Source organism: Lontra canadensis, unplaced genomic scaffold (assembly GCF_010015895.1).
Source record: "Lontra canadensis isolate GAN:19392208 unplaced genomic scaffold, GSC_riverotter_1.0 scaffold13, whole genome shotgun sequence".
NCBI lineage: Eukaryota > Metazoa > Chordata > Mammalia > Carnivora > Mustelidae > Lontra > Lontra canadensis.
In genome coordinates, this window is record NW_022631007.1 from 10859878 (window position 1) to 10875949 (window position 16072).

At 47.1% G+C, this 16072-nt stretch overlaps 1 protein-coding gene across 1 annotated transcript in view; it reads left to right on the plus strand.

Annotated features, from left to right (window-relative positions):
* The window catches only part of ARMC9 (armadillo repeat containing 9), a 152985-nt gene that overhangs the window by 107041 nt on the left and 29872 nt on the right, over nt 1-16072 (plus strand). The window contains exon 20 of the mRNA XM_032857478.1: nt 13992-14096. Within this exon, the coding sequence (XP_032713369.1) occupies nt 13992-14096 (105 nt within the window). The remainder of the gene's footprint in view (nt 1-13991; nt 14097-16072) is intronic.

Below are 16072 nucleotides of genomic sequence, written 5' to 3' on the forward strand. Positions count from 1 at the left end.
TTGAACTCATTTTTAGCATATTTGCCTTTAGTTCCTGAGCATGCTTTTCTTTAATTCTTTAAACATTTTTCTGATCGCTGCTTTGGAGTCTTAGTCTGTGGAGTCCAACACCCGAGCCTCCTCACAGTTCGCTCTGTTGACGGCTTTGTTTTTCCCGAGTACTGGCCAGGCTTTTCTCTTTCTTCACCGCGTCTAGTAATGCCTTTGGTTGAAAACTAGGCCTTGTAGATAGTATGTTGTGGTGACTCTGGTTTATGTTTTGTTCTCCTGGTGACTCTCCTTAAATGTTTGGTTCTCCTGAGTGGTGGTGTTTTGTCGGCTTTAGCAAACAGCTAAGAGGTCTGGTCTCTGACTGGGCAGTCTCGCTCCCCCATGCTACGCAGCCAATGGCAGCCCTGCTCACTGTTCCCCACCCTAGAGCCCCCCGTCTCCCAACTCCGTTGGCCAGTCAGTCAGCGATATGGGCAAAGATTATGTTTACATACCTCAAATCAGGAAGAATTTCCACCTACTGCCACTTGAACCGTGTGTAGCTTGAGGGATACATTTAAATGAGTATAAAATGTGCAAGTCCACCCCACCCCAAGCTTTTCATTTTCTCTGGGCCCCCTGGGGTTTTCTGCCTGTGTCTATGGTTTAGCAGTCAGTCAGGGATGCATGGAGGTTTTATTATCTCATTCTTTCTGTGGCTCTCTTGCTTCTGGCTGCTCTGCTTGCTACCAGGTCACCCCTTCAGCTGGTAAAGCTGTGGGTTTTCACTGCTCGAAATAGATGGGAACTCCCCCCGGGCAAGTGGACCATAAATTGACCATCCTTGCCCAGCTGCCAGAGTGCTTCCCCGACAAGCAAACTCTTCTCAAGTTGCTGACTGCCATCGGTCATTTTCCAGTGTTCTGAAATGATTGTTCTTAATAAGTGCGTCACATTTTGTACTCAATTTTGGTAGAGGGGAATTGCCTTAGTGACACATGTTCCTCTGACCAGACATCACCAGGCACTGTTCTAGGCCCTTGGGATAGAGCAGTAAGTAAAATAGATACTCTGTCAGGAGAAATCAGACGTTAAGAGAACAAGCAGCTGGAACTGTAATATGTCAGATGATAGTAAGTGCCTTGAAGAACACTTAAGTGGGAAGGGCACGAGGGGGCGAGCCCCATGACACTGGGGACAGCAGACATCCAGGCCCTGAGGTAGAAGCATATTCAGGTGTTCTAGGAACAAGGAGAAATGTGGAGGGGAGATGATAGGGACCAGAGAAGTTAGAAATGGTCAGATCACCTGGGGCCTTGAGAAGAACATGAGCTCTTATTCTAAGAGAGAAAGGAAGCTGTTAGGGATTTTGTGAGAAGTGACATCTTCACTCCTCTTGCCTTGAATGCAAGCGCTGCTTCCCAGTGAGATCTAGAACAGTCGAGTGAACTCAGTCAGTCACTGATGGGGCTTGACATTCCTGTACTTGAACTAAGCTCCGACACGCCGAGACCAGGCAGCCCTCGGACCTCATGAATTCTGGGCTGAGGAGGCATTGAGGCTTTAAAAAAATCAACCACCTTAGAACCAGGAACCCTTGTTGGGGTCCTGACTGTGCCACGGACAAGAGTCATTTTCTCCAACCAGGCCAGTTGCTAACTGCCCCTAGCGAGAGCAGTGCTCAAGCCAGTGTCTGACTCATGATACACATTCAGGATGTGCATCAAAGCCACACATGGACACTAGCAGACCGTGAGGCCAGCAAAATGCACACACACTCTTCAAACTGTTAAGCAATCTGAGATCCTTCCTTGCCGCTCATACTTTGTCATCATCTTCCAGAAACTGGAGCTCATCGTTCTGAAAGTCACTTTCATCTTCCCATTCATTTCCTTTTCTGCTGCACACCCACATTTGAGGCTCATCTCCGTGCCCTACCGATGGCCCAGGCCCTTCCCTTCCAGCCTTTCCAGCATGTGGCCACCAGACTGCCTTCCCACAGCAGGGCTTAGGGGCACGCAGAGACATGAGCTCTTCATTTCAAATTGGGGAACGTTTTAATCTTTCCAGAAAGTACAGAAAATAATATAACAGACAGCTGTGGCTCTGTCCCTTCAGCCTCCAGCCCTCCCTTCCTCCCTAGCATTAACCACTGTCCCAAAGCTGGTGTATAAAATTTCAGGGAAGATTCTATACTTTTATAATATTGTTATGTTTCCATAAAGCAAATACACTATTGTTTTAAAACTTTTAATTTTACTTAAATGGCATGGTGCTCCGTGAATCATTAACCAACTTGCTTTCTCCATTTCACATTATGTGTTAAGACCTGTACGTGCGGGGCGCCTGGGTGGCTCAGTGGGTTAAAGCCTCTGCTTTCGGCTCAGGTCATGATCCCAGGGTCCTGGGATCGAGCCCCGCATCGGGCTCTCTGCTCAGCGGGGAGCCTGCTTCCCTCTCTCTCTGCCTGCCTCTCTGCCTACTTGTGATCTCTGTCGTCAAATAAATAAAAAAAAAAAAAAGACCTGTACGTGCCACCTGAGCTCATCTGTTTGACTGCCGTACGGCCTGGATCTGTTCTCTCCTGAGGGATAGCAAGTCATCCCAGTGTTTTCCACGGTGCAGAGAGGAACTTCCTCACACACGTAAATGCTTCTCTTGAGTGCACACCTGCACCTGGGCTTGTTGCATTGCAGGTGTACGAGCTCCTGTCCTGCTGCTCTCCTGGATGGCTGAGCCTTTCCCTTTTAAAAAAACATTTCTGTGCCCCCCAGCACCTAGCAAAATTAAATGGCTAATGGTGGCACTCAAAGCCCCACTCAGACCCCAATCTACCTTTATCTCTTTTTTTAAGATTTTATTTATTTATCTATGAGAGAGACAGAGAAAGCGTGAGTGGGGGAAGGGGCGGAGGGAGAGAGAATCTGAAACGGACTCCGCGCTGAGCGCAGAGCCTGACCCTGGGCTTGATTTCATAATGGCCGGATGACGACCTAAACGGAAACCAAGGGTCAGACGCCTGTTTGACTGAGCCTCCCTACCTTTATCTTATCTTTCAGATGACTAGATTTATTTCTACATCTCTAAAAAGAAGGATAAATAATCATTACGGAACCACTGTGAGATTAAGGAGTTCATCTGTGGCACATAATGGGCACACACAAAAATTACAGTTTCCTTTTCTTCTTTTCTGTCCAGTTAGTATCCACTTGCTCCTCCTTCTGGATCTGCGCAGCATAAGTCTTATCGAGAAGAGCTAGAGCGGGCAGGGGCAGGGGGAGGCAGGGGCAGGAGCAACGTGGGGGCTCTCTTATCTCCGTAGGTGTCTCCTTAGCAGGTCAGTTTACTGTTGAGCTCACTGGGGTCTTGTGTCAGATTCTTGTCTCGTGTCATGTGTGCTGCCCATATCCTCATTTCCAAGTCCAAGGTGACAGGGAACAGGTGGGGCCAAGCACAGAAGCTCTCTGTACTCCCCCAGAGACTCTGAGAAATGACAGACCCTTTGCCGACTGTTGGACAGTGATTGGCTGAATCTAACTACCAAGAAAGTGGTTTGGGAATCAGACTGCCTGGGTTTGGGTCCTGCCTCCACACTTGCCGGCTGTGTGGGCTTTGGGCAAATGGGTTAACCTCTCCAGGCCTCAGTGTCCTCATCTAGAAAGTAGGAATATAAATACCCATTTCGTCAGGTGGTTGCCAGGATCGAATGACATAATCCCGGTAAAATGCTAGTGCAGATTCAATGCTTGTGAGCTGGTTTTAATGTCGTAATGCAGAGCCAGGCTAGATCAGAGCAATCCAGAATCTTCTAGAGTAGAAGTTCCTCCCATGTTGCCTGCCTGGAGCTGGAACTAGGGCCCTTGAGTGGGTGGCCAGGGTCGTGCTGGGGGTGGGGCATGTAGAAAGCAAGAGGAAGACAAGTTGGTCTCCCTCATTGGGTGAAGGAAGGGAAGGGGGCTGTTGGCCGTGCAGACTTTCAATAACAGCGGGCCCATGACAGTTTTCCTAGAAAACCGAATGAATTCAGTCAGATTCCTGCCTTCCATTCCCACCCCATCCTGCGGACTTGAGAAATAAAAGAGGCTTACTTTTCAGATCTCCTTCATCTAGACTCGGTGAGGTCTTTGAGGTTCATCTAGAAGTCCAGAACGTATATGGTTTATAGAATGAGAGTTTTCCCTCATGACGTTCTTGCTGGTGCGTAAAAAAATACCCTCATTATGTCAGGGGCATTCTCGGGTGGTGGTTTCTCGTTAGCTCGCCCTACCCCTGCTCACTCCTGTGTGAGGGGCACACCCAGGCTTGGTCCCGGGGTCCGGTGTTCCCCGTAGCCTCCATCTCCTGAGCACACTCACAGGACCTCTGTTTAGGAGGAACTACGGTTCAGGTTTACACGAGTCCTCTTGTCTGCATAAGACGTGGTCTCTGGACCCGGCTCTGCTGTTGGCTACTATCTTTGGCTTCTGGTCCCATGAAGCCTCCCAGGCTCTTCCAATGCTGCGTGTTCCGAATTGCAGTACGCTCGCTTTTGACAACCGTGCCACCTTCTCCATACATCTTCACTTAGACTTCAGAAAAAGTTTAAGCAAGCAGACTGAGCAGCTAAAGCAATGAATTACAAGCATCAGGGAAGGGGTGCCTGGGTAGCTCAGTCAGTTAAGCATCTGCCTTTGGCTTAGGTCATGCATGATTCCAGGGTCCTGGGACCAAACCCCGCATGGGGCTCCCTGCTCAGCCTGCTTCTCCCTCTCTGCTGCTTCCCCCGCCTGCTTGTGCTCACTCTCTCATGGTGTGTCAAATAAATAAAATCTTTAAAAAAAATAAAAATGAAAAGAATCAGGAAAGTAAAGGGTGTGGAGTTTTTGCTGGTTACTATCATGTGGTCAGTTTTGAACTGGGCTGGTGGTCAGAGCAGCTGTCTTATCCTGGGATGCCTTCTGTGAATGAGGAAGTTGCAGTCTAGAACAGCTTCTAGGCATCACCATGAGTCCTCCAGGGTCCAGGACCCGCCTGCCACTGTGCTCCCGGGCACAAGCTCAGAGCTGCGGACGTGAGAAGGATCCATGCCATGGGGAAATCTGTTGGTTATACTCCCTGCCCGCTCACCTCGGTCCACCCTTTCTCTCCCATGTGGAGTGTTTTTCCCTAATTTTTACAAAGAGTGATTGACAATTCAGTGTTCTGAGAAAGTGTCTCAAATTTAAACGGCTGCTAGAAGTCTTGTAATTGTTTCGAAGTGGAGAAAACACTCGATACTTTCACTTGTCGTATGTAAAACCACTTGAATACATTCTGCTCCTGGCGTTTTATCTGGAAGAATCTGAGTTTTCAAATGCATTTAGTGGTCAACCTTCGTTTCGTTTTCAGGCCAACTGCTTAGAATCTGGTTTGTCTGGAGTATTATGTATCTAAAGTCTCCGGTTAAGAATCTTGTCGTGTCATAAGATCACCAAGCTGCCGCAGGGAAGCTTCGTATTAGAACATCTAAATTCGTCTCAGCTCAAGTGCCTTTTTTACGAGGCATTCTTAATTTCTGGAAGTAATCACTTATCACCAACCTGTACCTTTAGTAATCTGATACACTCTGCTTGAGTACATAAAGACCAGTAATTTTAGTAAAATTCCTCCCAACAATGGTATTTAAAACCCACCCTTAGGAGGCATTTCTTCTTGAACCATTTCCTTATCCGTCACCTCCTTGCTTCACAGAGATTTCAAATTATGTTTCATTTGGAATTCATAAGCAGCTGGGGAAAGTTAAGGTGGCTGGTGCTATTTTCACACAGTACCTTCTGGTCCCAGGGGCCACCGCGCTCAGCCACTTGCCCTTGAGCGCGGCGAGGAAAATTCTTCCCCGCTAAACCAGGGGAGTCTGTTGGAAAGTAGTCGCCTCTTTCCCAGGTGGACGGCATAAACTCTGATTTTCAAGAAATGTCTCCTAGGTTCGTCCATTTCAGAAAGTTCTTCTACATCCTCAGTGGTTTTAATCCATTTGGCAGCAGCTATCAAAGCGGAGCGAGCGCCCCGCTATCAGCAAGCATCATTTCTGGTAGGCTCTCTGCTTACATTTCCCACCGCATCTAGTGCTTTCCTCTGCCTTCCCAATCCTCCCTCTGCACAGAGTTTCCCAAGTGCTGCTGGAAGCGGATTGAATAGTATTGAATTAAGCCCTTGCTTCTCTTTGTTACATTGCATTTTCCAACTCAACTCGTGCAGCTCATTTTACTTTTAGCTCTTTACATTTCAGAAGCCCTAACATGCCTCTGTTTCCTTTCCGCTGATACCAGTGTCTCTTAGGAAAACCAGGGCTGTGACTTGTCTAGGTCTAGGCAGTATATGGCTTTTCAAAATCAGAAAGCTTAAGCAATGTCCTCAGGCAGGAAGTCAGGATTGTCAAGGCGGCGGCAAGATGATCTCATCCGCTGGATGGAGAAACTGAGACACGCCGACAAGACCCCTGTCATTCCGAATGACACCCTCAGCACAAAACTTTCCTAACCAAGAACTGTTAATTGAATAATGATTTTCACATCCGTTTTCCTGCCTTCACGAGTTCTGCTCTAACGTCGTATTCCTGCAAGCACCGAGTATCGTCCATGTGCTGCCCATAAACAGCTGTGGCAAAGGAAGCCAATTCTCCAGGGGGTCAGCAGAGGGGCCATGGTGCCCTGGTGCTTTCTCTGGCCCCACATTCCCAGGAGCCCCTACGATTCGAGTTCCCTTTCACTAGCGGTTGTCTATATTAGAGACCAAATGCAGAAAACGTCCTGTGTTTTTGGACGTTAGGGAGGGCCTATCGGTTATCAACAAATTTAACTATCAAGTAGTTGTAATTAAAAAAGAAAGAAAGAGAAAAAAAGAAAGAAAGCTCTAACTTGTTTTAACTTAAAAAAAGAATATTGAATAAGTATTTCAGTGAATTTCTTCTAGTTTTGCAACAAGTTAATAAATCAGGCTTTAACTTGGGTGAGAAGTACTCGCTAGTGGGTGCATAGTGTCTTCCAGACGTGCTTGTTGTCCAGGGTAAGGAATGAACTCTGGCGGGAATTGGCTAAGGTGAGCCAGACCGATTATTTTTCCATTGAAATGGAATGTGGACATTTGTTTAGTTTTTTATGCTCCTGGCAGGGAAGTAATGTATCACCAGTGCCTCCGTGAAACTGGGATTCATATACCCATTTCCTGCCCGTGCCTCCAAGGCCTCGGTCCCTGGGAAGGGTTTGAAACACTACCCCTGCCACCCAGAACTCCCTGCCACTCACTCTGACCGCAGAGCCTGCCGCTTTTGTTCACAAAGGGCAGTCGTTTTCCTAAAATAATCCCATAATACACACACTATTTGATCACTGAGATGTCGGCATTTTAATAAACTAGATGCTAAGCCCACAGCCACACCATAGCTCGTACCTAGCTGTCCCGGGGCTGACCCCAGGCAGGGCCTCTCAGATAGCGTTACCGGGAAGGAGCCCCAAGTGAAATTTCAGGATGGCGGCTGCACGGGCCCTTGGCTGAGCTGCAGGCTCGGGGAAGTAGTGGGAGGAGAAGGCAGCAGCGGAGTCAGGATGGGGGGTTTGCGTGCCCATGAACCTGGTGTTCTAGCAGGACAAGAGCAGATTCTGTTTGGAATTCGACGGGATGGGAAGGAGAGGGATGAGACCAAGGGTTCCAGAATGCCGCTGCGGCCCTGCTCTTTGCTCTCTGCACTGTTGAGCTCCGTCTCAGCCCTGTGTGGGGGCCCTTGGGCCTCAGGAGACCCAGTCCGATCAGCTGCAGCCTCCTCAGACACAGTCTTCTCCACGGGTCCCAAGTGGCCGAGTCAGAAAGATCTGGGCAGAAAGGTGCTGCCCTCGGCTTTAAGTCTAGACTGCTGGCCTCCAGGCCGGCCTGTCACTGTGGACCGGTCACTTCTCTCAGGCTCGGCCTCCGGGTGAGACAGAATAGGTGGAGAAAAAGGAATCTCCACGGAGCCATTGGGAGGGCTAAGACGCAGAGAACCACAGAAATCAGTGTAAGGGGGGTTCCTCGGTGGGCCTGTGGTCAGAGCACCGTGTGCTGGTCTGGGGCCTGCCTCTCAGTCTCCTTTGGGGACCACCTAGAATAACCCAAACCCCCTTTTCTTGAGACAGCCCCTGCTGGGTGATACTGTGGCAGACAGCATTATCCATCTGTGTGCTAAAGAGAGCTTGGGGATACAACCTGTCCTCCTGCAACAGCCCTGCCCAGAGGCAGGCCTCACAGGAATGTGAGCCTTCAGATCCCTTGGAAACTGACTCGGGTAAATCAAATTCACAAACAACTGGGGCATCCAGAATGACGAGAAGTTTGAAAACAGGGACGGGGTACACGTGTTTGCAGAATAGAGCTTTCTCTTCCTGCTGGCAAGTTTAGAGGAGCCAAATTACAGGTTGTCGAGTGGGCAAGGAAATCAGGGGAAGGATTGGTTAGATGAGCTCAGGGACCCTTGGCACCAGGCCTGGGACACCCTTACACCCTGAGGGCGGGACCAGCACTTTACCCCTGCTTCCTCAGGGCCCCATCCTCCGTCTTTCTCACTTCCATAGCCAGCCAGCTCCCCTCATAGATACACCCTTTACCTAGTTAGTACCTACCAGGGGAAGGGCTGGACTGTTTTATACTGATCTTTATAATTTAACCTCAAAGGACAGCATCCTCTCTGAAGTGTGGCAGAAAGTGGGAAAGAGGACTGCAGGTCCCCCTGTCACCCTGTTCCATTCAGGGCTAACATCTTGCAAAGCCATAGTATAATATCACAGGCAGAACACGAACACTGAGACATTCAGGGTCCAGAGGATTTCCCTGACCACCAGGATCCCTTTTATGGCCCCATCCACTTCCCTCCCACCCCCATTTCCTCTGTAACCCCTGGCAACCACTAATCTGGTCTCCAGTTCCACAGTTCTGTCATTTCAAGAATGTTGCGTAAATGGAACCCTACAGGTTATAACCATGAGGAATGGCTTGTTTCCCACGACACAAGTCACCGGAGATGCCTCCAGGTTTGTGTGTGTGTGGAGCTCCTGGAATGGAGGTACCACGGTTCGTTTAATCTCTCGCTCCCTGTTTTGAGTCATTACAAGGAAAACCGCTGTCAACATTCACGTACAGATTTTTATATGACGATCAGTTTCCCTTTCTCTGGGCTAGATGCCCAGGAGTGTAACTGCTGGGTCGTAGGTAGGTGCAGGCTTAGCGTTTGAAGAAACTGCCAAACTGTTTTCCAGAGAGGCTGGACCAGTTTTGTGTGCCCACCGGTGACACAGCAGTGATCAGTTTCTCCTCATCCCCATCAGCGTTTCTTCTGTTAGCCTTTCTGACAGATGCGGGGTGATCTCGGTGTGGCTCGAATGTACATTCCCCGATGCCTGATGGTGTAGAACATCTGTACGTGCTTACTGGCCTCCCGTAGCTCCTCTTTAGTCCCTTCAGGTCTTTTGCCCATTTTCTAATTGGATTATTTGGACTTCTTAATGTTGGGTTTTAAGAACAGTTTTGTATGTCCTATATATTTAGATACTAGTCCTTTGTCAGAAATGTGGTTTCCAGATATTTTCTCCCAGTCTCTAGCTTTTTGTCCTCATCACAGGGTCTTTCAGCAGAAGATTTTAAAATTCCAGTAAAATCCAATTTATCTAATTTTTCCTTTTATGGATTGTGCTTTTGGTGTCAAGTAGAAGAACTCTTTGCTTCCCCATGGATCCTGAAGATTTTCTCCTATTTTTTCTAACAATTGGATACTATTACATGTAAGTCCATGATCCATTTTGAATTAGTTTTGAGATAAGCCAGGAAAATGAGATGGAGATCCATTTTTCCTTTCCTGTGCGCGTCCACTTGTTCTAGCGCCGTTTACCAAAAAGGAGCCCTTCCTTTATTAAATTGCTTTTGCACCTTTGTCAAAAATCAGTTGGACAGGGGCGCCTGGGTGGCTCAGTGGTTTAATAAGCCTCTGGCTTCCGCTCAGGTCATGATCTCAGGGTCCTGGGATCGAGCCCCGAGTCGGGCTCTCTGCTCAGCAGGGAGCCTGCTTCTCCCTCTCTCTCTGCCTGCCTCTCTGCCTACTTGCGATCTCTGCCTGTCAAATAAATAAATAAAATCTTTTTTTTTTTAAAAATCCGTTGGCTGTATTCGTGTATGCCTGTTTTGAGGTTCTCTATTCTGTTCTGTTGATCTGTATATCTGTTCCTCTGCCAACCCCACTTAGTCTTTAAACCTGTAGCTATATAGTGAGTTTTGAAATCTGGTATACTGATTCTTCCCACCTTACTCTTTTTCAAACTTTTCTTAGCTATTCTAGTCCCTTTGCCCTTTCCACATAAATATTAGGATAATCTTGTGTATATATATACAGAAAAATCTTGCTGGTGTTTTGATAGAAATTACATTAAATTCATATATCACTTAGAACAGAACTGATGTCTTAATTCTGTTGAGTCTTCCATTCATGAACAAGGTATGTCTTTTCATTTATTTAGATCTTTAGTTTCTTAATTCATTTGTGTTTTATAGTTCTCAGCATGCAAGTCCTATACACGTTTTGCCAGATGGGTGCCTAAGTATTTTTTTTTATTTTTATTTTTGTGAACAATTGTAAATGATGTATTTTCATTTCAGTGCCTTAAGTTCATCACTAGTACATAGAAATTGATTTTGTATATTTATCTTGTATCCTGTGACCTTGCTGAACTCACTTAGTTCTAGGATTTTTGAAGGGTTGGGATTCTTGGGATTTCTATATGATTTCTACATAGACAACCATGGCATCTGCAGATAGAGACAGTTCTGTTTCTTCCTCTCTGATCTGTATGCTTTTTATTCCCTTTTTTTCTTTTTCTTGCTTTATTGCTCCAGCTAGAACTTCTAGCATTATGTTGAAAAGAATGGTGAAAGCAGGAATCCTTGCCTTGTTCCCAGTCATAGAGGGGAAGCCTCCAGTCTTTCATCGTTAAGTGTTATATTATAGGCTCTTTATCAACTACCCCTCTGTTCCTATTTTTGTCATGAATGTTGCTGAACTTTTTATATAATCCATTTATATGTTCACCCACTTATATGATCCATTTATATGACCATGTGATTTTTCTTCTTCACAAACCTGTTAATCTTATGGATTACAATATTTAAATTTTAGATATTGAACTAAACTTGCATCAATGGAGCAAACCCCACTTGTTAATGGCATATAATTCATTTAACATATTGATCTGTTTCTCTATTCTGTTTGTTAAGGTTTTGTTAAAGACTTTTCCCCCTTTTCTTTTAACTTGATTATTAAGGATTTTTGCATCTTTATTCATGAAGGACATTTGTCTGTACTTTTCTTTTTATGGTACTGTCTTTGTCTGGTTTGGGTAACATAAAAGCTTTATAAAATGAATTAAGAAGTATTCCTTCCTATTTTGCTTTCTTGAAGACATACAGACTTGGTGTTACTTTTTTAAAAGCTCAATAGAAGTCTCAAAGGGACACTGTGGGCCTAGAGATTTCTTTTCAGGGAATTTTTAAATTATGAAGCAATTTCCTTCGTAGTCATACTTTTAAAATTACTTGAATAGTCCTATATCACAATTTCATAATGAGATGCTTGTGATAATTTGTGTGTTTTTTGGTTTTTTTTGTTTTTTTTTAAGATTTTATTTATTTATTTGACAGAGATCACAAGAAGGCAGAGAGGCAGGCAGAGAGGGGGTGGGTAAGCAGGCTTCCCTGCTGAGCAGAGAGCCTGATGGAGGGCTCGATCCCAGGACCCTGGGATCATGACCTGAGCCGAAGGCAGAGGCTTTAACACACTGAGCCACCCAGGCAACCTGATAATTTGTGTTTTTATCGAAGTTGTCAAACCTATGTGTGTGTAGTTATTCTTAATAATCCATTACTCTTTTGATATCTACAGGATCTGTAGTGATATCTTCTGTTTCATTCCTGACATTGGCAATTTGTATCTTCTACTTTTTTCTTTGTTGGTCTTGCTTGGGACTTGGCATTTTTATTAATCTTTTTCAAAGAATCAGCTTTTTTGTTTGACTGATTTTCTCTACGGTTTTTCTGCTTTTCTTTTCATTGATATCTGCTCTTCTCTTTATTGTTTCCTTCCTTTTGCTTGCTTTGAGCTTATTTTGTTCTTTTTCTATGTTCTGAAGACCTATTTTTTCATTTGTTTCAAGAATGTCTGTAATTGCTCACTGAAGCCCTTTTATGATGACTGCTTTAAAATCTGTGTCCGATAATTCTAGCAACTCTGTTATCTTGATCTTGGCATCTACTGATTGTCTCTTTCTGTTCAGTTTGAGAGCTCCCTGGTTCCTGGTATGATGAGTGATTTTTTTATTTAAACCCAGATATTTTGAGTATTTTAAGACTTTTGATCTAGAGGTGCCTGGGTGGCTCACTCGGTTAAGTGTCTACCTTCACCTCAGGTCATGATCTCAGGGACCTGAGATCCTGCTCCCTGCTTGGTCTCCCTGCTCCCTCTCTGCTTCTCCCTCTGCCTGCTGCTCCCCTTACTTGTACGCACACTCTCTCACTCTCTTTATCTCCAGATAAATAAAGTCTTTTTAAAAAGAAGAAGACTTTTGATCTAATTGAAAGCTTTTGTTTAAGCTGGCTGCTTCTGACACAGCTCTGGCAGGGGGAGCAGGGCCTCCTCATTACTGCCAGGTGTGAGAGAGGTCCAGGATTTCCACTCAGCCTCCGTTCACACACCTTGGTGGTGGGGGATGGGAGGAGACTCCTTGTTACCGCAGGGCAAGGATGGGAGTTCTGGACGCCTTCTAGGCCTCCTTAGTATCTCCCTAACCAGAACAGGTAGGAGCACCTCATTAGTATGGCCCACATTGCCACGCCTGACACCATAGGGACATGGTAGGCAGTGGTGAAGGCCTTGAATCTCCACCTAGCCTCCTCTGACCACACCAGAGCATGGAGAGGAGGACATCTTGTTACCACCTAGTGGAAGGCTAGGCTCTCCACGTGGTCTCCACTCTCACCTGGGGATGGGGGACCTCATTACTGCCCAGCAAGGATGAAAGTCCCCCTTCCTACTTGCTCTTCTCTCATATCACCCCAGCAGAGGTTGTGGGGGTGCCTGATGACAGCCTCGTGAGGGTAGAAGTCTGGGCTCCCTGAGGCCCCTGCTGGTATGGTCGGGTTGGTACCACGATATTTTCTTTGGAGTCAGATTATTTTCTAAAACTTCTGTCATGCTGGACTATCCTTTTCCTGGTCCTTTGGCTAGAGAGAGTAGGCTTTGGGCGGGCGGGGGTGGGGGGGATGTTTTTGTCTTCACCATTCACGTAGCCGTGTTGCTGGCTTCTTCGGCTGCTAGTGTGGAATCTACAAGGAACAAAGGAAGCCCAGGGAACTCCGCACCTTTCATCCGCTGAGTCTTCAGCCACCTAGCCAGTCTGCCTCCTTCTCACCTTCTATCAGGATCCCTTCTGTTTATTTGTATCCATAATGCCCAGTGTTTGGGTTGTGTTTAGAGGAAGGAATAGGGAGAAGTCTACCCATTCCATCTTCCCAAAAGCAAAACAGCTCTTCTCTTTTTGATGAATCTTTTTACTTATTGACCGTAAACTACTAGAGAAGAACTAGTTTTGAGTGTCCTGTAAGGCCTGTGCGTGTGAAGGTGCATAGTAGTTATTGGTAGGCTGACTTGGCTGTTCATATGGTACCTGGACCTCACAGAGGCAATTCTGAGAACTGTGACTAGGAGAGACTGCTGGGTGTCTTATGGAACCTTTCCACACCTGTGGTCATGGAAGTGCTCCCTAGGTGCCCAGCTTCCAAAAGAGGGGGACTGGCATTTTCCCTTCCGTCTTCACGGAGAGGTTACAAGCAAAGGACAGACTTCCCCCAAAGCCCTTGGAAATGCAAACCCATCAGTTGCCGGGGTTGGGCAAAGGCCTTCTCTTTCCATGGCGGGTGCCCATGAGGGGAGCCACCTCTCCGGGAATGCATGGCCAGGGGTCCAGTGCACTCACCCCATGTGTTCTTTGAAACAGGAGGACCATGACATTATGGAAGCTGATCTGGACAAAGACGAGCTGATCCAGCCACAGCTTGGAGAGCTGTCAGGCGAGAAGCTTCTGACCACGGAGTACTTGGGAGTAAGTACCAAGTGAGGGGACAAGGGAGAAGTGGAAAGGAAAGACGGGTCATTGATGCGTTGAGCCCTTGCAATGACACATAATGGTTTGGTTTGGTCTGTTATAATCCTGTGTTTATGGGAGGTTCTGTGTTGGCCAGTTTGCCTGCACCGTGGTCCTAGCTACCTGTCCCAGAGCTGTTGGGGAACAGAAAGAGATCAGAATAGAACTAGAGGGCACAGGCCAGGAGCCTTTCTAGCATCTGAAGTGTGCCCATCTTTAGTAGTAATCATCTGCCTGTCCAGCTTCTGAATTTTTATGTGCCTCATCTAGTAGAGGGGAAGAGTGCAACATTATTGGAAGTCGTCAGCACACACGTGAGGTTGCCCGACCAAGCGAAGGGTGAAGGGGGAGAGAGTGAGCGGTTGGGAATGGAGAGGAGGACCAGATGTCAGGAGGGGGAGCAAGAAGAGGGGCCTCTAAGAATGACAGAAGGTGAACGGTCAGAGAGGCTTGAAGAAAACCAGGAGATTGTAGTGCACTGGAAAACAGAAGGGAGGAGTGTTTCAGGATGGACTGAGTGGTCAGTCCGAGCATCCAGGAGGCCTGTGGGGTCACACATCCCAGATGGGGCTATGATCAGAGCTCTGAGAACTCCCCGCTGACTCATGCGCAGGCAGCTCTGAGAGCCACTGGTTACCACCCGATAGCTAAGCAGGGGAAGGGCATGAGTCAGGAGGGGGCTGCTGATAGCCCAGGAGAGGATGGCGTTGTGAGGGGCCCGCAGAGGTCTCATGAAACCGTGATCAGAAGGCATGCCTGTGATCAGGTGGAAAGTTGGAGTGTGAGGTTTCTGAAGGAAGTAGCAACTGCAAGGGATTGGGGCCAGTCAGGGCTGAAGCCCTGTGACGGACAGCAGAGGACACAGGAGCCAAGGCAATTGGCATTAAAAGGAGCTCCTGGAATATTGAAACTGGTGGTTGACTGGGTCTGTCACATGGACCCTGACATCTCCTCAAATTAGTCAGGTTATTGTTGGAGCCGAAGGCCGGGAGCCAGTCTGTCGACGATCGGCCAGCAAGTACAGTGACTGGCGAAGGGAAAGGATGTGGGTGCAGGTGGCCTGAGCTTTGTAGGAGTGACTGGAAGCAGAAAGTGCCTCCCCATCACCGCCTCCAGCCCCGACCTCCTCATCTCACCCTGGGCACTGGTCTCCCCGCTCACCTGCCCCGGTCTCCCTCACCTTTGGAGGAATTTCCAGGGACCTGGGCTGGAGTACATAATCTACTGGTAGAACTTGATGGTAGAGGACAGCCAGAGGCCCAGTTGGGGACCTTGTAGGCAAGGGTTTAAGATTTTATCCAGCATAAATAAATAAATAAATTAATTAATTTAAAAAAAAAAAAGATTTTATCCAGCATGAGCTGGGAGACTCCTGGAGCAGGGGAGTGACTCAGTTTGATTTGTTTTAATATATGACCTTCTGTTTTCACTCTAGCTACATCATAGAGAATGGACTATAGCGGGTAGGAGTGAAAGAACGGGAATGACCCAAGAAGGCTGGGCCGAGGGACACCTGGGTGGCTTAGTTAGTCCATTAAGTTTCTGCCTTCAGCTCAGGTCATGATCCCAGGGTTCTGGGATCAAGTCCCACATTGGGTTCCTTGCTCAGCGGGAAGCCTGCTTCTCCTTCTGCCTGCCACTCCCCTCTCTGACAAATAAATAAATTTTTTTTTAATTAAAAAAAAAAAAAAAGAAGGTGGCTGGGTTGAGGTGCCACCATTACCCGCCCCCTCCACCTTGCCTCTGGCCGTGGTCAAGTGCTTAGAATGTCTCCAGGATCGAAGGAGTCTAACGGACTGTGGAAGCTCTTGTTTACATTAGGTCAGGGAAGGTTAGAAGTGAGGCGGTCGGGTTCCATGCCGTTGATGGGAGTCCGAAGCCCTGACAAGGCTTTGTTTCCCTTTGGAAGAACACTGGTTTTGTCAGGAAAGGAC